We start from the raw sequence: 21,598 nt of genomic DNA, 5'->3' as shown, positions 1-21,598 counted from the left end.
GTCTTCCACCAGACTGAGCATCTTATGGTTTGGTGCAGACCATGTATGATTGATGTTTACAAATGAGTAAGTTCACATGACACAATGAAGCCTCAGCAGCAATCATAGGATGTTTCTGTTGGCTTCAGCAAACATTTAGAAGGCAAATCTATAGGTATGAATAGTGAAGGAAATTCTGTTATTTAGAAAGCTATCGTTCCTTGTATTTTATTAAAATTAGATACCTATTTGGAAGTGAAAGAAAAAGAACCATGCAAGAAGCGCTGACCCAGCCATACTTCTTACTAATAATTATATTAAGACGTATACACAATGCCACAGGTCTTTAAGGTTTACAGACATTTTCCATAGAACTTACCCTTGCTATTCCTATTAGCATTATCTCACAGATGAGGTCCTGGAGGATCAGGAATAAAACAATGGGAGGAGGACACTATTCCCTGATGGATCGTTGCTTACCTTCCTGCCTCCCACCATCCCCACAGCCCCAACCTCCTCAGACGCCAGCAGCAGGACTCACTCGCTGATGAAGTCTTCAGCTTTTCCATAGACATGGATGGAGCTCAGGCCCTGAAGAGTGGTGAGAATGTGGGAGAACAGAGGGGAGCGGCTGTAGTTCTCCAGCCTCTTGAACACGTTGATGGGTGCCTTAAACATCCTGCATCAAGAATGAGAGGGAGTTGGGGCACTTGGGTGGCTCATTTGGTTAAACGTCTGCCTCCAGCTCAGGCCATGATCATAGGGTCCTGGGATTGAGTCCTGTATCGGGGTCCCTGCTCAGCAAGGAGTCCACTTGAGATTCTCTCAACCTCTGCCCCTCCTCTCACTTGTGCTCTCCTCTCTCTCTCTCTCTCTCAACTAAATAAGTAAAATCTTTTTAAAAAAGAAGGAGAAGAAGAAGAAGAAGAAGAAGAAGAAGAAGAAGAAGAAGAAGAAGAAGAAGAAGAAGAAGAAGAAAGAAGAAAGAAGAAAGAAGAAAGAAGAAAGAAGAAGAAGAAGAATGAGAGGGAGTGACCTGGGCCATCAACCTCAGGGACCACTCAGTTCTACCTAGATTCCAACCTTGTATCCCAAGTCACAGACCCAGCTCACAAGCAGAAAGAACCTACTTACGAAAAAAAAATAAGGCAAAGAGTAAATAATATGACTCCCATCAACAGAATGTATGGAGACAGCACACTGACAGCCAACAGGATAGCGACCACCATCAAAGACAGGAGCAGAAACTCTTCAGCAACAACAGGCAACAACTGGTCCATGGCATCCAAGTCCCCCGCAAAGCAGTTCAGGAGTCGGCCTGTTGGGGTTGTGTCAAAGAAGCTCATGGGGCTGCAAGAAACCTGCAGAGACAAAAGCAACCCAGATCAACAGCTAGCTGCCCTCCTTGCTCTGGGACTTGAGGAAGATGTCAGTTGCCCTTAGGCTCTGAATATGTGCAGGATGCAGCCTAAGGGGTGTGCTGGGGAGGTGGTGGAGAGCGATGGTGAAAAGCAAGGGCTCCACAGTCAATCTGCCTGGGTTCCTCTACCCACTGCTGTGTGACTTTGGGCGTAAGTTACTTAACCCTTCTGAATCTCAATGTCTTCATTTGTAAAATGGGGTTGATAACAACCCCATTGTGGTTGTGGTGAAGATTGCACACCTCTGCAAATAGGCTAAAACCTCTGAGTTGTACAACTTAAAAGGGTGAGTTTTATGAATATGTGAATCATATCTTAATAAAACTGGAAGGAAGGAAGGAAGGAAGGAAGGAAGGAAGGAAGGAAGGAAGGAAGGAAGGAAGGAAGGAAGGGAGGGAGGGAGGGAGGGAGGGAGGGAGGGAGGGAGGAGGGGAAGGAGGGAAGGGAGGAAGGGAAAGAGGGAGGGAGGGAAGAAAGGAAGGAAGGGGTAATACACTGAAAGTCTCAGAACAGTTTCTGTCTCCTAATTAGCATTCCATTAAAACTAGCTCTGATTATTTTCTACAGATGGGACCATTTTCCAGGATTGCCCAAGATTAGTAGCAGCAGCTCCACTGCGATTTCATATTACTTGGTGTCTTGGGTAGAATTTAAGCATAACCACCCCTTCTTGAAGGTGGTGTCCTAACTTGGTCTCTTAAGCAGCGGACAGAAGACCCTTTGGCAATCAAAGAACATTTCACACTACAAGGACTCTAATGAAAGCATCTAGTTCGGTGTGCTCATTTTACAGAAGAGGAAACTGAAGGCCAGACAAGGGAAGGCTGCTCAGTAATCTGCCCAAGGTACCAAAGTAGTTAATGGCAAAACTGTGACCAGACCTCCCAGGGCTCCCTGACCTCCCCCTGCCCCAGCACAGCCACGCTCTTTACAGAAGTCATTTCTTAAAGGTTTGTGGCACTGAGCTGCTGACCAATGGACCACTTTCATTTCCCTATGTATTTCTCAAGCTGTAATACAAGAAAAAGACATAAATAGAAGTTAATTGTATCTATTAAAGCCAAAAACAAAGGAAGGAATGAAAGTGGGGGAAGGAAAGTGCATTTTGATTATCAATAAATAGTAATTATTAGAGTCACCAAGTGCCCCTTACAGCAGTTCTCATTGCAAATGCCCGGGCACTGCTGACCAAGTGCAGTTCATGTTCATGTTCCCGCTGTCAGGTGGGAGGGGAGGCAGTGAGGTTGGGAGAGGCACGTGATGGATGAGCTTCCTCACTCTCTCTGCCTCTAAATTACCTTTCATCTTCTCTCCAGAATCTTTTTGTGAAATGCATAAGCAAAAGGAACAAGAACGGTCACAGTCACTTGAAGAAGTCACAATCATCCCCCCCAGGACTCTGAGCACTCACGGGGGCGGGGGGGTGGTGGAGATGGTGGTGCAGGGAGAGAGGTGCACAGGAGCAGGATGCAGTTCAGCTGTGGTGAGTCAGCCGTCTTTGTTTGTTTGTTTGTTTGTTTTAAGTTTTTAATTAAATTCCGGGTAGTTAACATACAGTGCAATATTAGTTTTAGGTGTATACTATTTTTCTTTTCTTTTTTTTCAAAGATTTTTTATTTTATTTATTCACGAGAGACACACACAGAGAGAGAGAGAGAGAGAGAGAGAGAGAGAGGCAGCAGAGACGAAGCAGGCTCCATGCAAGGAGCCCGACCTGGGACTTGATCCCGGGTCTCCAGGATCACACCCTGGGGTGCAGGCGAGTCAGCCGTCTTTGTGAGAGCCTACCATCACTCAGGACTTTAGGGACAGATGGTGGGGACATGGAGACAGGGCTTCTGGTGCCCCATAAGTGTCAAAATAATCTGTTTTTGCAGTTTGTTGTTTGTAGTTGAGCCCATTATCTCAGAGGTTTGTCCTTCACTGTGAATATTTATAAGTACAAAGGCAAATTTAAAAGCAATGAAGCTATAAAAGAACTACAAAAAGAAACATATTGTAAATACGAAGCATATTTTCTAATGGGAACAAAAACTTGAAAAAAATAATAAAATAAGAATTATCACTTTGAGGCATATTTCCAGAATCTTGGAGTGCAGAGTCAGAATCTAAGAAGTCATAGTAAAGGTAGTGAACAGTGGCTGGCCTCAGGGAGAATATTCCTCTCTTGCTGTCTGGTTCCAGAAGCCTGCTGCTTTATGTGAGGTGTGAGGTGTGGGGAAGTGCCTCCACCTCATGTTCCCCACATTGAAATACTTAATGTCAATACAGTTTGCATTCAGTCTACAAGGAATGATGGATGTTCTCCTCACCTCCCAAGAATGCTCATGAAAATCCCTGTTCTACCCCTCTGAGTACCTGTCCTCCTAGATTCCATTCAGTTCCCCAGAAATGCTCTCTCTTCACTTCCTAATTTAAGTTGGCTAAAGTGCTTCAACTCTTCCTTCAGCTCATAGCAGAGGGGTCCCTTCCTCCAAGAAGGCTTCTTGGACTCCCACCCTTCCCCCCACCACCCACATGCTGGGATTAGGTGCCTGTTAGGTTCTTAGGAACCCATGGGTTCCCATCCAGTGGGTAATTTTCCACACTATGTTACAACAGCCTGTTTCCTCATCAATCTTCCTCAATATACTATAAGGCCATGATGGTCTGAACCATACCTGCATTTTTCATTACCCACTGCCCAATGCCCACCCAGTACCTGCACATAGTAACATCCGGTGAGGGGGAGAACCATGACATTTCCAGGAGACAGTGTGATATCGCAGACAATTTGGTATTTTAACCAAAACATATTCTCACCATAACACACAAGGATCTCAGTCCTCTCATATGTAAAATAAGGATCATAGGACCACTTCAAAAAGAACCCAGAACAATTAGAAGCAACTCTGTATGTGACAGTGCTCAGCCAATAGAGACAAGCATTGGTGTGACCATTGACCCTCCAGCAAGACACTAAGCTTTTAGAATCATCCTGCTAGCAGTGGGAGAGCTTCTATGCCCCCAGCTCCTTCTGTGGCCTGCTCCCACCCACCTAGTAGCCCAGTGTACACTTGCAACTATATGACATTCTGGAAAGGGCAAAACTTTGGAGACAGTAAGAAAGATAAGCAGTTGTCAGGATTTGAGGGGGAGGGAGGGATGAATAGGTAGAGCAAAGAGGACTTTTAGGGCAGTGAAACTTTCTATATGAGTCTTTATGGCAGATACATGTCAATATATGTGTGTCCAAACCCATAGAATGTATAATGCAAACAGTGAACCTTAATGTGAACCATGGACTTTAGATAATACTACTACTAATAATAATAATAATAAATGTATTGATATTGGCTCATCAGTTGTAATAAACATCCCACACTAATGCAACATGTTAATAACAGGAGAAACTGGGGGATTGGTGAGGGACACATCTCATCTCACTCTGTACTTTCAACTCAATTTTTCTTAAAAACTGCTCAAAAAAATAGTCTAGCAATTAAAAAAAAAAAAGAAAACTGGGCAAGCCTGTGGCCTCAGCCATGCCCAGGCCATACCTTGTTGAGGAGCTCGTTGTGCAATGCTGAGGATGCTTTCCTTGTGATCTTGGCGAAAAACCCCGAGAAGCAGACACCTATGCAGATTAGTAGCAGGACACTGAGTCCATACACCAGTTGATAACACAGCAGCTGAGGGTTGTCCAGTATGTCACCTGGGTCTGCAGTAGTTCCGTTGTTCTCTTGGCTGCTATTGGTCTTCAAGAAAAAACAGTGTGGTTTGTTAAGAAATAGCTGGTTTTGTTCCCCATTTCTGGCACAAAGCTCCTAAAATCCCTGTAATTTCCTAAGTGATGGGGTACTGGGAGCATCTTTTGTTCTAATATTTGGCCTTTGACTGTGGTTCCTGACATAAGAACTTCTAAGACCCTTGGAGTCTCTGGAGCAATTAGAGTGTCTTTTTGTAGCTACTGAGATGGCTGGTGGGGGGGAGGGGACTAGATAGCTGCAGGATGGAGAACTGGTCATCAGAAAGACCAAACCATGAGTAGAAGTTTGGAACTTTCAACTCCACCCCCCACTGTCTGCATGGGGAGTGGAGCTGGAGATTGAATTAATAATTGATCATGCCTATGTGATGAAGCCACCATAAAATCCCTAAAGTGTGGGGTTCAGAGACCTTCTAGGTTGATGAACACATCCACATGCCAGGAGGGTTGTGCACCCCAACTCCACAGAGACAGAAGCTCCTGCACTCAGAGCCCTTCCTGATCTTACCCTATGTACTGCTTCATCCGGCCATTCATCTGTATCCTTTACTATATCCCTTCCAAAAAGCTGGTACCATGGTATTCCCTGAGTTCTGTGAACCATTCCAGCAAATGATCAAATCCTAAAAGGGGGTCATTGGAACCCCCAACAGATAGCTGGTCTGCCAGAAGTACAGGAGGTCCAGAGTTATGATTAGTATTTGAAGCACAGATAGTCTTGTGGGACTGCATTCACTCCATGTCATGTCGGAATTGTAGGACACACAGATGGTGTCCAGAGAGTTAGAGAAAACTGCATATTGCATTGTGTGGGAATAGAGGAAAACTGAGTTTTCTTTCTTTGGGGAGTCAGATCGAATTTTTTTAAAAACTGAATTCAGAGTGAAATTCAATGGGGAGAGAAAATCCTTCTTCCTGGAGCCACATTTACACTCAGTAGCTGGTGCAGGGTGAAACTATATGTGCAAACCTCCCTGCTTGGTGCTTTTGCTTTTCCCTCCCTCTCTCTTCTCACTGCCTTGCCCTGGATTAGGCCCTCATTGTCTGTCTGTCCTGCCACTATACAGCAGGCAAACTAGTCTGTCTCCCTGACTGCAGCTCTTCTCCCCACTGCACCACTCACTCTACCCTGATTGTTCTAAACTCAGCTCCCTGAATGACTTCTTTTCGTCCTTCTTTCAATGCATCTTTGTCACAAGGAAGCCTGATTTCTAATGAGCCTATTTTCTTCTGCCAGGGTAGAAAATGACTTGATAAATTCACTCTTTGGTGTTAGAAATTTGTGCTAAAAAAAAGAAAAAAGAAAAAGAAACTTGTGCTAGATTATCACCCGGCATCATTCCTGGTGCTTCTACATTCCTCACTATGATGCAAGGGAGAGCTTGGGAACTTGATTTCCCAGACTCCTGCCAGCATGGTCTCAGGTGTTAGATTTTCACAAAGAGAAGTAGTCTCAGGAAATCTCAAAGCTGAAATAGAAGAAGCCATCATACGCTGGTGGCAACTGTGGACATGTAGGTGGCACATGGAGTTTGGCCAGGGACTTGCAGGCATCCTTCTGATAATCAGCCACTTTAGAGCTACCCACTGCTGGGGTCGCTGGAGCTCTTCCAATGACTGGGTAGCCTCTAATTCCTATATTGAATCTTTGGAAGCTATAAATCCTTCAAGTGGCTTCTGTTTTCTGGACCAAACCCTGCCTGACACATAACCCAAAGGTTAACCAAGCAGACCTCTGGGCAAACATGGCTTGGAATCAGAATACCAAGTTCAAGTCCCACCAGGGAACTTCACATCCCAGGGCAGGTTATTTTCTTCTCTAAGCACAGTTTCTTCTGTAAAATGGAGATAGTGCCTATCTCCGAATGTGGTTGCAAAGATTAATGAATTAACCAGGCACATAACAGCTGAAAACTGCAGGTTTCTCAACACAGGATGACTCCTTCCAAATCCCTGCACTAAAAAACTTAACCAAACTTTAGCATGGCTTCTAGCAGCTCAAAGCATGTCCATAGGAGGACCCCAGCCCCTGCCCCCCATCAAAATGCCTGCCTGAGGAAGTTCAACCACCACCAGGAAAAGTTACCACTTGTTCTAGCCAACACCTGATGGCATGCTCCCTTTCTCAGAGCACCTACTAAAAAGTGCACATAGCTGTGAATATGTAGCTCTTACAACTCAAAGCATCTCTTCCTAGGACCTAGAAACCGTGACTTTGACATGTAACCATCAGGAAGGATAGGGCCTCTGTCTCTGCGGAAGATTAGGGTCCTAACTTTGATAACTGTCAGCTAGTGGACCCCTGAGCTCATCACATTCACACCCACCAACCCTTGGTAAGTTTCATTTCTCTGAATCTACTGAGCCCTCACGTTCATTCTCTTTTTAAAATGCCCACATCAACTGTGCATTCAAAAGGCCCAAATCAGAATGGCTCTTAGCAATTTCCCTGACACGGTAGTAACTGAGTAAAATGTTTCTTCCTTGTTTTTACTAACACCAGCTATGCTTATATTTGATGTGGCCTCTTTGCCCCCAACAAGAAATGCAGATGCACATTTTAAATAAAGCAAAGTGAAAAGGCAAAATCACCAAGGTGGAATGTAATGCATTCTTGAGGACTGGTTTGGGGACAGAAACCTCTTGGTTTTCTCCTGATGAGACAGCACTTATGGCCACTCATTCTGTGAACACAGGGGACCAGAGCTGGGAGGGAGCCCTACCATGTTCCAGCTCTCAGAAGTCTTCTTTAGAGCTCTTCCACTTGTTAATTTGGTAATGGCAAGCTCTGGACCTGTTATGGGGTTCCACAACCTATAATCTGATCTTTATGGGGCCCACGAAATAAGAAGCTGCCCCACTCCATACCAGCCCACAGAAACACACCCCACTCCCACTGTAACACTTACCCCTGAGCCCTGCTCCAGCCAATAGCTCAGCCACCAGAAGTTGAAGGTCGTGAGGAAGATGATCCCCATCATGAGAAAGAAAACAATGGCAAACACCATGTAACCTGGGGAGGGAGAGGAAGGGTGACACACAGGTGTCACAAGAAGGTAAACAGCAATGGCTAATATGTAACCATCAAGAAGGATAGGGCCTCTGTCTCCCAGTCATTGCAAGCCCTTGCATCTCCCTGACCTACACATACCTTGGATGCCTTGAAGGACTGGAAAGGGCTGGTTTCCAAGGTTAGAAAGCTCAAGAGTCAAATCCTGGGACTCTACTACTTGCAGGCTATGTTAGCCTGGGCAAAGTACCAAATGTCAGTGACATTCCATTTCTTTACCTATGAAATGGTAATGGTAGTCATTCTAGCTACATGGGGTCACCCTGAAGATGATAGGCAATAATGTATACCAAATACCCAACCCAGTGCCTGGCACAAAAGCAGTATTCTAGAGTAGTCCCCCTTATGTGGGTCCTGATAATTCAATCTTCAAGATAATAATAGCTACCTTTTTAAAAGACTTTATTTATTTATTGGGGGAGAGAGAACATGAGAGGGGGAAAGGGCAGAGGGACAAGCAGACTCTGTGCTGATCCAGAGCCCAATGCAGGGCTTGATCCCAGGACCCTGAGATCATGACCTGTTCTTAAGTCAGACACTTGACTAAGCACCTGGGTGCCCCACAATAACTACCTTTTATGTGGTAGGACTATTATATACTATGTGCCAGGCATAGTACTAAACATGGATATTTATTTTTTAGTTAGTTATTCCTAACCTTGTTTATTGGGTCTCCAAGAGAGGAAGAAACATGTCCAAGGTCATAGAGGTGTTATGTAGTAGAGCTTGGATTCAAAAAAGTCAAGGATGGGAAAACCCAAAGCGTCCCCTCTTTCAGCATCTGTCCCTTGCTCTAGCACTCTACCCACCTATCCAGTCTGTGAGCCACACCCATATATTTTTTTAAGATTTTATCTTTTAAGTAATCTCTATATCCAATGTAGAACTCAAACTTACAACCCTGAGATCCAGAGTTGCATGCTCTACCAACTGAGTCAGCCAGGCAGCCCACCCTTATTCCTTCTCTTGAATTCAACCCCTCTTAAGTTCCACTCATGGGCCATCTCTTCTTTGATGACATGTGAGACTATGCCTGGCCATGGAGATCTTTCCTGCTACATGGTAAATGCGAATGTCATAATTCTCCAGCTAGATTCCACGGTTGGCTCTTAGATGCCTTTATACCCCCTTTCCCTCCAGAGTCTGCTTAGCACAGTGCCTGGTCCATAATAGGTACTTTGTAAATACAGATCAATTGGTTGCTGGATTCATTCACGCATTCACAAGCATTTTCTGTTCCCCATTCTGGCTAGACACTACATTATGCCCTGCAGGAGTGCCCATGGTAGAAGGGGTAGGGATGGTGATCTATGCACAGCCTACCCCTTCCTCCCCTAGACAGGTAGAAAGAAGGTACACCTCACGCAGGGTTGTGTTCCAAAGTCAATCAAAAGTAAAACGTTGACAAGGAATTTGAGTTACTTTCAAAAATCTCTTAAATTTATTTAAAAGTACAGTATCATATACTCAGTCTTGTGTTTATAACATTGAACAGTTATATTTATATGAATTCGGTAACATATGCCCTTTAGTAAACCATTAGCTTTGAAACTTCTAGCTCCCATCGCCTGAGAAATGTATTTTAATGTATACCAGAATAAAAGCTTCACCAATGTCAATATGTGAAATGCATACAGATATTTTCTATTCTGTTCTATTTTTCTCCTTTCAGGGCTGCTTATACTCCACTCAAGTGATTTCACAACCCACTAGTGGGTCAGGACTTACAGCTTGAACACCACTTAAATAAACAGTACTGAACAGACTATGTCTGTATTTTCTACATTCTTGATGCTGTGGCAATTGGGGCCTTGATCCTGGGGAGGCTGTGCTTCCCGGGGCCAACTAATCCCTAGAAACAGCAAATGACTTCCTGTGAGCACATCTGTGTTAAACAAACCAACCAATCCACAGCCCATACTCCCAACCACCTCCTCATGAAATTCATGCAGCAAGCCAATATTCCTGCCCTATATCATCCCAGGGCCAGGTGCCAGATAACTAAGGACCACTTGTATAGCGCAGCACCCCCCAGACTTATTCAAACTATATAATCCTAAGGTTACTCAGCATACCTACCCTGCCTTACTCACTCCTTCCCACAAAACCCCCAATAAGGGCTCCTGGCTATCTTCTCCCTTCCCTCTGCCTCCTGATCAACCTGGTGCTTCCCTGTATGGCCCTGCATGGCAAGCTGTGTCTCCTGTTTCTAGGGATCTATGAACATAAACATCTTCCTTTGTGACAATAATTTCCATGTCTGCATGTCTTACCATCCTGATCAAAATAAATCCCAGGTACATTTTAACACAATGTGAAACTTAACTTCCAGCATGGACTATGGTGGTGAGTCACTATAGTTGACGGGCTGAGATTGGAATTGTGCAAGTCAAACCCACGATTGGCATGACTCCCCAGTGCCTCTCTATCTCACATGACTGCACACATTCCAGCCTGACCCAGTTTCGGGGGCAGGGCCAGTCAGAGAGAGAGTGCTGGGCCCAGATGGCAGCTGGCCCACCGTACCTCCACTTGCCCGGATGTAATGGTGGTAGACTCTCCATCCTAGAGACCCTTCTTCCATCATCTCCTTTCTTGTGAGCTGATTCTCCAGCACTGGATCAGAGTAAGAGAAGAAGGAAATGATGTGCTTCTCAATCGTTTGCAAGAAGAGCTTTTGCAAAGCCCTCTGTCCCTGACTTCCACCGTTTACCAGCTTCCTCACCTTCCAGCTGCAGAGCCCCACCCAAGTCCGACTCTAACCCGCATGTTTCCGTGGAAGACTCTGCTGAAGGTAACTCTGACCTGGACTTCAGAGCCTGGGCAGGGGTTCCATCCCCAGCCATTCAGTAACTCTGGTGAGGGGGGGGAGGAAGGGTTGCTGGGGTGCCCAAGAACATGATGGGTTGTGAAAGGCAGCAGGAGAGAATGAAGAAAGCAATGATCTGAGACCAGAAAACTGGGTTCCAGAATGGTCATTACAATACTGTGCAATCTCAGGCAAATCACTTAACCTCTCTATTTCCTTATCTTGCAGCTGGCAGGCCTATATAGATGGTTAGTAACATGCTTTGCAGCAATATGCTTCTGAAAACAACTATACACTAGCTCAGACAGACTCATCCTAGAGTGGAGCAGGGAAACCAGCACCTGGGAAGTACCAGCAGATGCTGCTAATGACAAAGGCAACAACAGGAAGCAGCACTCTGGGGGGGCGTGGTTGTCCCTATCCGCAGCTCTCCTTCTTCTACTAAACCCTAATTTCTCCTGGGGAAGAGGGCTCTCTTCCTAGAATTTGAATCTTAAGGGAAATCACACTAGGATGAAAAATATATGGAGTAGGTTTTCCTCAAAAAGATTTTGCACCTGTTCCTAATACTTACACCCTAAAATTGCTGAGGCCTGCTTCTTCAACTTTTCCTTTCATTCTGTGACCTATATACCTGTTCCTTCCAATTATTTTTCCGCCCAAAATGTTTTCTGACAGGAGCCTCCAATATGCTAGGCATTGTCCTAAGGCCTCCCTCCAACTGACCTCATCTTATCTCCACTATGACCCTGCAGAGTAAGCACTATTAGTTTCACTTTTGCAAATGAGGGTTTAGAGAGGTTATGTTGCTTGGCCAAGGTCACACAGCTCTGTAAGCAGCAGAGCTGGAATTCAATTCCAGAACTGTCTTGCTTTAAAAATGGAGGTCTTTCTGCCCTGCTGCCCTGTCTCGGAAAAGATCAAAGCCCGAGCTTCTGGATATCCAAGACTGGGCCCAATTCATTTCTGATTTCTAATACCTTGGTTTTCAACATTTACTTTCAACAAACATGTAATGAATGACTGTCTAGCAGCCTTAAGTTAAATTTATGCCACTCCAGGCGTAAGCTACCCACACCCTGCCTTTGCCTCTACACACCCTCAGCTCTGCCCCCACAGCATTCACTTCTAGGATCCTCAGGCCTCCTAACCAGCACAGTTCATGCCCCGCGGCCCTCAACTACATGGATCTGTAACCTGTGTATGTGATGTCTAGGATCCTAGACAGTGAGGGACAGGGCCCCATCTGGGGTCCAGGAGGAAATACTAGGACTTCTGGACAGGCAGGCAGGCAAATGTTCTCTCCCTGTTCCCCAGCACCATTACCATCATTTTCATGAAGAATTTCTTCCTGGCAGGTGGTCCAGGCCTGCCCTTGCCCCTGAGGGTCTTCTGCTGTCTCTACTGTGTCTTGCAGTTTGTCCTGGGGAGAAAGCACATGCCATGAATGCAAGAGATGCTCCTCTCTGTGGGTAGCAAGGGTGGGCTGGGGTGAGGTGGAAATCACCTGTGTGGCTTTTCCAAGCATCTTCTGGATGAGTTGGGCATATCGCCCTTTTTTCTGTATTAATTCACTGTGAATTCCTTTTTCACAGATTTTCCCATCTTCTAAGAAAATGATCTGGTCACAAAGTGCTAAGTACTGAAGAGTCAGAAGAAATAAGGTGTTCAGTAAGCATACAAAAAGATATTCAACTTCATCATTCAACAGGAAAATACAAACTTAAATCATAATAAAATATTATTTTATATCCCCAGGCTTACAAAAATCTTAAAACATTGCGTAAGTGCTGGTGATGACTGGAGGTATAGGGAACTCTTATAAAGGGTAGGGGGTGTTGTAGTCTAGTGCAAATACTTGGGAAAACAACTTGATAATATCTAGTAAAATTAAATATTTAAGAATTTTGAACTAACAATTGGACTCCTAAAACTCTACCCCCCAAAACTCGCAAACATGTATAAAGATACATACAAAAGGTGCCTGGGTGCCTCAGTCAGTTACGTGTCTGCCTATGGCTCAGGTCATGATATAGGGTCCTGAGATGGAGCCCCACATTGGGCTCCATGCTCAGCAGAGAGCCTGCTTCTCCCTCTCCTTCTGCTGGCTCTCTTTCCTTCTCTATCTCAAATCAATAAATAAAATCTTTAAAAAAAAAAAGACACCTATGAAAAGAAGTATGCCAAAGCATTTTTTTGTAAAAGTGAAAAATGGGAAACAACCTAGATGTACATCGTAGGAGAATAAATTCTGTTCTATTCAGATACTGGAATGCTATACCAGTGAGAATTAAATCAAGTTGCACATACCAACATGGAAGAGCTCAAAAATACAATGTTGAGTGAAATAAGCAAATTACAGAAAGTCACAGAAAGCAAACTATCAATTATATAAAGCTTTAAAATATGCAAAAGGACACTTTATCAAGTCTAGAGATTCATACACATGTCGTAAGGTTATGGAGACCTGCATGAGAATGACAAACAGCAAAGTGAAGGAAGCAGGAAGCTGAATGCAATCCGAGAGGGATCCATGTTCAAGGGCGTCATCTGGGTGGTAGATGGATGGATTTTCATTAGATTATTTTATAAACTGTTTTTATGTCTGAAATATTTTGTACCCCCAAAATAGGCCAAAATGGAAGGAGAGGGATAAGTAATAATACTGTCTTGAGGCCAAAACCTAATACGGAAATACTTGGGTAAAGGCATTATGAGAGACAGCCCCCATATGTCACTGCATGTCATCAGAGACTTTGAGAATTCTCTGAAAGTTTTTCTTCTTTTTTTCCCTAACTTTAAAAGAGCAGCCAACCCATAAAATCTCGAAAAAGACCTTAAAATATGGCTTCAATATTTACCAGCCACAGAAATCTTTTACCAGCCTGTCCTCTCCACATAGAAACAGAAGAGATCAGGTTTTTTATAATGCCCCCCTCAAATGTTGAGGTCTAGTCTGAGATGAAGGGGTGGCTGCTGTGAAGTTATTACTGAATCAATAGCAGAAACATGAGGATCTACGTTAGCCATCGGTCATGGCCAGAGCCCTGAAAGGGTGGTTACCTGCAGCTGGTGGGTCACCAGAATGATGGTCTTCCCACTGAGCATCTTCTTAATGCACTCCTCAAAGATGTGCTTCCCCACGTGGGTGTCCACAGCAGACAGGGGGTCATCCAGCAGATAGAGCTCGCGGTCAGAGTAGACGGCACGCGCCAGGCTGATCCTCTGCTTCTGCCCCCCAGAGAGGTTGAGGCCCCGCTCCCCAATCTGCAAATAGGCAGTCAAAGGCACTGTGTCTAGAGGATGAGACCGGTGAGGAGTGCTCAAACCACCCAGATGTCCAGATGTGACAGCCTGAACCCCCTCGGTGCACCCTCCTGGTCATCTAATGATTTGGCACCCCCAGTATTCAAAAAAATATTTTTCAAAATTTGCTTAGTAAGGAATGAAAAAAATGATTTTCAGTTAATTAAAATTTTATAACTCATAATTAGATACAATATTTCTAAACCTGTCTGTCAACTTCTTTTATTTTTTTAAGATTTTATTTATTTATTCATGACAGACACAAAGAGAGAGAAGCAGAGACACAGGCAGAGGGAGAAGCAGGCTCCGTGCAGGGAGCCCGACGTGGGACTCAATCCAGGGTCTCCAGGATCAGGCCCTGGGCTGAAGGCAGCGCTAAACCACTGAGGCACCTGGGTTACCCTGTCTGTCAACTTCTTAAGTGGCATTTTAAAACTTTAGCAGTTTAGATTTTTAAAAAATCATTTCTAAGAAAGAGAACCTCCTTACATCTTATTTGGGTTTTATTTTATTTTATTTTATTTTATTTTATTTATTTTTTGGTTTTTATAAATTTATTTTTTACTGGTGTTCAATTTGCCAACATATAGAATAACACCCAGTGCTCATCCCATCAAATGCCTCCCTCAGTGCCCATCACCCAGTCATCCCCCCTCCGCCCACCTCCCCTTCCACCACCCCTAGTTCGTTTCCCAAAGTTAGGAGTCTCTCATGTTCTTTTTATTTGGGTTTTAAATCTGTTGACAGTGACCATCGACCTGCAGGACCACCAGACCTCACTGTCTAAGACTGTAGGACATACAGCCACTCAACAGGACAGGGGGGCAATGGCTGGAAGAGGCTCTATTGTTGCTGTCATGGGAAGGACTATCCTACATGACGCCTTATGTCAGGAGTTACTTCCTCACTCCACAGATGCTTACTAAGTGCCTGCTATGCTCTCATGATGAGCCGACACCCACTCTAGCTGGGCATGTTCACAGCACTTTGTATGTATCAGCTCATCTAAACTTCAAGCATGATGAAGTCCATACTCCTTGATGCCATTCTATGGACCACACTTTCTCCTTCCTGCTGAAGAGATAACCCTGAACAAGATAACTGAGTTCTCTGCCCTCAAGGGTTTACAGACTCACCTTTAAAAGAAGGGTAATAGAAGCAGTGACCTCCTAGACCTCCTAGAATTACCTGAGGGGTTTGCCTAAGACAATGCATTCAAGTTGCTACAATAGTCTTTTGCATCTGCTAAGTGCTCCGCAGACTGAGAAAATAAGTAATAAATAAGACAACAATATTGCTTTTATCTTACAAAGGTCTTATGTAGATTAAAGGTGGCTACAGATGTGAAAGATGGTGAATTATCAAGAAAATGTGAATCACATTGCTGCTGGAAAGCCTTGGCTACTGCTCCCACTGGCAAAGGAAGAGCTGGCCAGAGGGGGCAGGGCGGGACAGGGGAGAGGGCACAAGAGGGGGATGGATGGGAGGTTTCTCATCTTCACAGGTCTCGAGGGCTTTGCTCCAAAAGGAGTTTGAGCTCCCCATGCTTGCGAGGTAAGGTAGGCTCTTTGCCAGCTATCCATAGGAGATAAGCCCCAGTTCCCTCTCCGAGTAGGGAAGGCTTTGAGGCTTCATGGGCTGCTTTGGGGAAATAGCCAAATTCCCTCCTCTACCTACCCAGGAAGGTAGCCTGAGGACCCCAAAGAACCATTACAAAGGCACCATCGCAACAGAGATGGGGGACCCTCACCTCCCACTCACCTCTGTCATGTCTCCAAAGGGCAGAATTTCCAGGTCGTGGTTCAGGGAGCAGCAATGGAGCACCTGGAGGTACCTGCAAAGGATGGAGAACTGACAAACAAGAGGCCCAGCCGCAGGCCCCCTAACCTTCTCAAGTTGGGAAGAGAAAGGTCTTGGGTTCCATGCTGAGAAATTTGGACTTGATCCTGTGTTCAATCATAAAGCACTGGAGGATTTTTGCATTTCCTTCTTTCCTTCATTTCTTTTAATCTAATACATGCATTAAGTAAATATTAGAACAGAGCAACAGCAACAAAAAGACATAATGAAAAGCAAGTCTCCCTCATTTTGGACTCAGTGGCTTTCCTCAGAAGCAGCCACTATTATATTTTCTTAGGTATTCATTCAGAAATAACGTGGTTGTATGCATCTGTGTGCAGCATGTATAGGTTTGTTTTGTTTTCATGGCACCACAGTATTTCATTATATAGCTGCAACATAAATTATTTAACCAGTGTCCCTGTGATGGACACTAGGGTTGTTTCTAGCCTTCTGCTGCTATGAACAATGTGTAGTATGAATACTTTTGTATATTGGCCTTTGTGTCCATGGTGACCCTATCTATTGCGTTAAATTCCTAGTAGTGCTAAATCTAAGAATTGGTGCATTTTTATTTCTGACCGGACACTTCAAAACTGCCCAATGAGTTGTATCAGTCTGAAAGCAGAACAATGACGAGAGCTATGTTTCTGGAGGCAGGAACAGAGCAGGAGAAACCGGAGAGAGGGAGCCAAGGTCACGTGGGAACAAGTCAAGCAGGAGATCACAGGCAAGACCTGGCAGCGGAGATTGGAGAAGAAGAGAGAAAGACGAGACTTATTTAGGAGATAGAGTTGTCCAAGATGGGTGACCAATTAGATGAGAAGTATCAGAGCAGGAGGCATTGGGTTTGCTGGGACACACAGTCCAATGATGCCAGTAAACTGAGATGGACAAGTTGGGGAAAAAGCAGGCAAGATGGGTGAGCAGAGTGCTCTTGAGCTGGTGTTTGACCTGACAAGGAAGAGCCCACAGGACAACCAGGTGGAGGTGGCCAGTCCATGCATCTACACATCTCCCAGTGTTGCTGCTGGGGGAAGATTGCCAAAATCAAGCAAATGGTCAATGGAGGCCAGGGTCCGCCAGAGTTGGAAGCACAACTGTAGCATTCAGGGCAGCTTTTGTGGATTCTCCACTGAATAGACTTCACTCATGACTTGCAAGTGCATATCTCAAGCAGGTTAACCCCGGACCCTGGGAGGGAGAGGGCACAAAAGGCAAGGATGGTGGCAGGCGGCCCACCAGTTTGGACCACGAATCCAAACTGTTTTCTTCTACATCGTGCAACCTCATCACCCCATTCGTTTCACCTTTTGACTTAGAGGTGGGGCATTAATGAATACAAATGAAGTTTGAAAGTAATGTTTTTAGAGGGGGAAGAATATTTTGACTCATCTAACAGCTAAGCATGAAGTTTCTGACAACAATGGGGTTCAAATCGTGGTTCTGTCATAACCTCCAAGCTCTGTGGCTTTAGATCATTTAACTTTTGGAGGCCTCAGCTCTTGGAGACTCTTCTAGAAAATGGATAGGATAATGATCTTTCTTTCACAGTGAGGAGAAAATACGTGGATGCATATAAATGAGCACACAGCAAGTGTTAGCGGTTGTCAAATTACTATTAGCAGCAGGGGATCCCTCCCCCAAGCAGCCCCATGCAGCTGTGTCCCTCCTGGACCCTCCAAGAAACTTACCGGGCCTTGTCATACTGGCGTCCCATGAGGATGTTCTCCCTGACGTTACCCCCTATGATCCAGGCCTGCTGAGGGACATAAGCCAGGCTTCCATGCACTCCCACTAAGCCCTCCAGCAAGTGCATCTGCAGCAGAGTGAGTCCAGCCTCAGAATGAGCAGAACAGGGGTGGACCCTGCCTAGCTCAGCAGCCACAGGGCCCGAGGACTACCCTCTAGGGTAGGGGGTCTACCCTCTAGGATCCTGGGGACTTTCCTGTGTAAATGGGACTTTTAACATGGTCCTGCCAGGCCTACCAGTGAGTCCAGGGATGGTCCTGGGAACATGGGGCAGCAGCCGGAGCTAAACCAGTTCCTCCTATGACTTGAATCCCAGGTCTGCACTGAAGACACCTCATACTTTTTCTTTCTTTTATTTCCCCAGCCCCATTCTCTAGCAAGTGGTGCCTCTATGTTCTTCACAGTGAGACAGAAAGTTCCAGGTCATCTCTGACCATTCCTGGATACCAACAGAATCGTTACCAATGTTTTTAGGTGTGATGATGTCATTGCGCACAGATGGGGAAATGTGCTTATTTTGGGGATGTCATGATGAAGTAATAAGTGGGAAATGCCTCATAATCTCTGTAATTTAAAATAGTTCTACAAAATGTGTTTCTACACAAATGTGGCAAAAATGCAAATGCTATCAGCTGTTGAATCTAGGTGGTGGGTATATGGGTCTTTAGTGTCATCCTGCTTTTCTGTTTGATAAATTTAAGAGGGATCCCTGGGTGGCGCAGCGGTTTGGCGCCTGCCTTTGGCCCAGGGTGCAATCCTGGAGACCCGGGATCGAATCCCACGTCGGGCTCCCAGTGCATGGAGCCTGCTTCTCCCTCTGCCTGTGTCTCTGCCTCTCTCTCTCTCTGTGACTATCATAAATAAATAAAATTTAAAAAAAATTTAAGAAAACACACACACACACACACACACACACACACACACGGCTATAACCTCCATCCCTACCACCCCAGCATTGGACCTCATCGTCTTGTGCCCCTTCCTCTTTATAATTCCATATGCTTCCTGCTTCGGATTTGGAGCCAGGCTTTAATTAATAAGAACAATATTTTGTAATAACATCTTTTTGTTTGTCCTTTATTAGATGGACAGTGACTATTTATTTCAAGAGGAAACTGACAAACCACTAGCCACACAGAAAGGTGGCCTTGGATGGAGGCTTCTAGGAGACTTTGCTATGGGAAAAAAAAGCTCTGACACCACGTGGACCTGGGTTTTAACCCTGGCTCCTCCCTCACCTGTTGTGTGACCCTGGGCAAGTCAGCTCTCTGAACTTCATCTGCTCATCTATAAACTGGCCATAATGGCTGTGCCTTCCCCATGTGCCTCGTTTTCAGGTTGAAGGAAAAAATGAGAAGCCAGGGCACAGGGCCTGAGATGTAAGTACTATTCAAACTGTTTTCTATTTTTGTAAAAGTAGAATCTATCTTCCCAGTTACCAAGAAGTTAGAGCAAGGCCATCACATGTGGAGCATGAAGAAATGAGCTGTCGAGAAAGAGGTCTATGGACATTATGACCACATTTCAAGGAGGTGATGAGTTTGGCTATAATATTTGGGAGAAAGAGCTGAGGGAAGAGCTGGATAAAGGAAGAACCTTCTAATTCTCCCAACAGCATGGGAGAGAGGGATGACAGGCAAAGAAAGGAAGGGGCAGAGAGAGAAGCCCAGGACTGGGTAAGGCTGGGGCTGAGTGGGGAAGTGCTGATGAGAACTCCCTTAGGGAGGTGGCCATAAATGCACCCCAGGTATCACGGCTGTTTTAAGGTGTTGTTCAGTGAGGGATGTGCAATATGACCTCAATTGTTTGGAGGGAACAAGTTGGGGATTGTTGGAAACTGGAGAAAGGGTGTGCTGAGCCTGGCTGCAGACGATGCAGACCTCACTGACCGGTGCTGGGGTGGCTTAATCGGTTAAGAGTCGGCCTTCGGTTCATGTCATGATCTCAGGGTCCTGGGATTGAGCCCACCATCAGGCTCCCTGCTCAGCGGGGAGTCTGCTTCTCCCTCTGCCTCTGTCCCTCCCCTTGCTCCTCGTGCTTTCTCTCTCTCTCTCTCTCTCTCTCTAAGAAATAAATAAAATATTAAAAAAAAAAAAGAATATCCATTGACCATGGAATTGTAGGGTTCAGATCTCAAGGGCAGGGGCACCCAGTAGACACATAAATTCTAGTGCTGGAGTGCAAGTAAGACAATCCCATCCCATGTGGGAGGGCCTCCTCTCCCCAACCCCTCCTTCCTTCCTCCTCCCCCTTTCTCCCTCCACATTGGACTCCTAATGCTGTATCACAAGGGACACATGTCCTTTTCTGAGCCTGGCCTCATGGAATGATTTTTATTATCATATTAAACTTTGAGACATGCTGTATCATCACCCTGATAGCTGGTTGATTACAAACAGGGTGAGGAAAGCACAGAGAACAGGTGAGGGCAGACCTCTAGGGGATCTAAGAGGTAGCACTCCTAGCTGGAGGGTGAGAAGGAGGTATATTTATAACACACCTCCCCCTCAGTGCATCCCATCTGTTCTCAACTCATAAAAATTCTATTGGCTCAGACTCCATTAAGCAAGAAAGGGACGGTGTGGCTACCTCGGGGAACTCAGGCTTGAGAGTCCCTGGACTGCCTGTGGGTGTGCATGCATGTGGTCACAAGTCACTTACCTCTCCCAGGATGGCTGATAGCAGGCTGCTTTTGCCACTCCCAGTGTTGCCACAGACCCCCAACATGGTCCCCTGAAAAGCCAAGGAGGACAGAGTGACATTGGGACAACCCTACAACTCACCCAGGGAGGGTCTGTTGTTTGAACACAAAAGGACAAACAGAAAACAAAATAACCACACAGACCCCAAGGCCCATCAGACTAGCAAAGCTCAAGAGGTGGGATGCTATTACCTCAAAAGAAGGAAGTTGCATGGAGGTGGCAGAGAGGAATTCATAGGTAGGTCGTCCTAATGGGTAAGAAATCCAAATTCCAGATCTGCACCAATTCTACTCTATGATCCTGGGCAAGTCACTCAGCCTCTCTGTGCCTCAGTTTCTTCGTGTGTAAAATAAGGATAGTGAAGCCAGCCTCACAGAATTCATGCATGCATTCACTCATTTATTCATTCACTCCTCCATCAAATAGTGTTTAAGTTTCTCCCATGATCCAAGTAATGAAGAAAAGAACTTTCATGCTATGTTTTAGTGAGGAGACATAAACCATGAAATAAATAAGTAATATCAGATGATGATAAACCATTTAAGTAAAACGAATTGGCTACTATGAACCAAAGCAATTTTACTATGAACCAAAGCAATTTTGCTAGCCAATGGCTTGGCTAGCAAAGCCTTCTTAAAGCAGTTGTCGTCGCAGCTGAGACCTATATGACAAGAAAGAGCCAGACACAGGAAGATCTGGCAGTGCCAGGCTGTGGGAGCAACGGGTGCAAAGGTCCCGAGACAGGAACAAAGTTGGCTGCCAAAGTGCTACAAGAGGGCTAGTGTAGCTGGTGTGAAGGGAATGAGTGGGAGAAGGGGTGAGAGACATGGACAGGGAGTTCGGGGATACCTAGGCTATATCTTAAGTGCAGTGGGAAGTCACTGAAGGGTTTAAGCAAGAGAGTGACTTGAATTGGTTTATGGTTTAGAAAGACCCTCTGTCCACTGCACAGGAATGCATAGTAAGAGGGCA

At 45.2% G+C, this 21,598-nt stretch overlaps 1 protein-coding gene and 1 long non-coding RNA gene across 4 annotated transcripts in view; one reads left to right on the top strand and one right to left on the bottom strand.

Annotated features, from left to right (window-relative positions):
• ABCC11 (ATP binding cassette subfamily C member 11) overlaps positions 1-21,598 on the bottom strand; it is a 70,363-nt gene that overhangs the window by 15,885 nt on the left and 32,880 nt on the right. For all 3 annotated transcript variants that reach the window (XM_077898506.1, XM_077898507.1, XM_077898508.1), the window contains 11 exons: positions 20,586-20,657; positions 17,867-17,991; positions 16,095-16,167; positions 14,091-14,294; positions 12,535-12,669; positions 12,354-12,450; positions 10,745-10,834; positions 8,058-8,161; positions 4,940-5,137; positions 1,114-1,340; positions 521-658 (listed from right to left, as the gene is read on the bottom strand). In XM_077898506.1, coding sequence (XP_077754632.1) covers positions 521-658; positions 1,114-1,340; positions 4,940-5,137; positions 8,058-8,161; positions 10,745-10,834; positions 12,354-12,450; positions 12,535-12,669; positions 14,091-14,294; positions 16,095-16,167; positions 17,867-17,991; positions 20,586-20,657 — 1,463 coding nt within the window. The remainder of the gene's footprint in view (positions 1-520; positions 659-1,113; positions 1,341-4,939; positions 5,138-8,057; positions 8,162-10,744; positions 10,835-12,353; positions 12,451-12,534; positions 12,670-14,090; positions 14,295-16,094; positions 16,168-17,866; positions 17,992-20,585; positions 20,658-21,598) is intronic.
• LOC144314445 (uncharacterized) lies at positions 10,666-12,778 on the top strand. The gene is made up of 2 exons (XR_013380320.1): positions 10,666-11,012; positions 12,623-12,778. It is a non-coding gene; the product is annotated as an uncharacterized LOC144314445 (long non-coding RNA).

Source organism: Canis aureus, chromosome 5 (genome assembly GCF_053574225.1).
Source record: "Canis aureus isolate CA01 chromosome 5, VMU_Caureus_v.1.0, whole genome shotgun sequence".
NCBI lineage: Eukaryota > Metazoa > Chordata > Mammalia > Carnivora > Canidae > Canis > Canis aureus.
The sequence above is the reverse complement of the archived record's forward strand: the minus strand, read 5'-3'. Positions and strand labels throughout refer to the sequence as shown.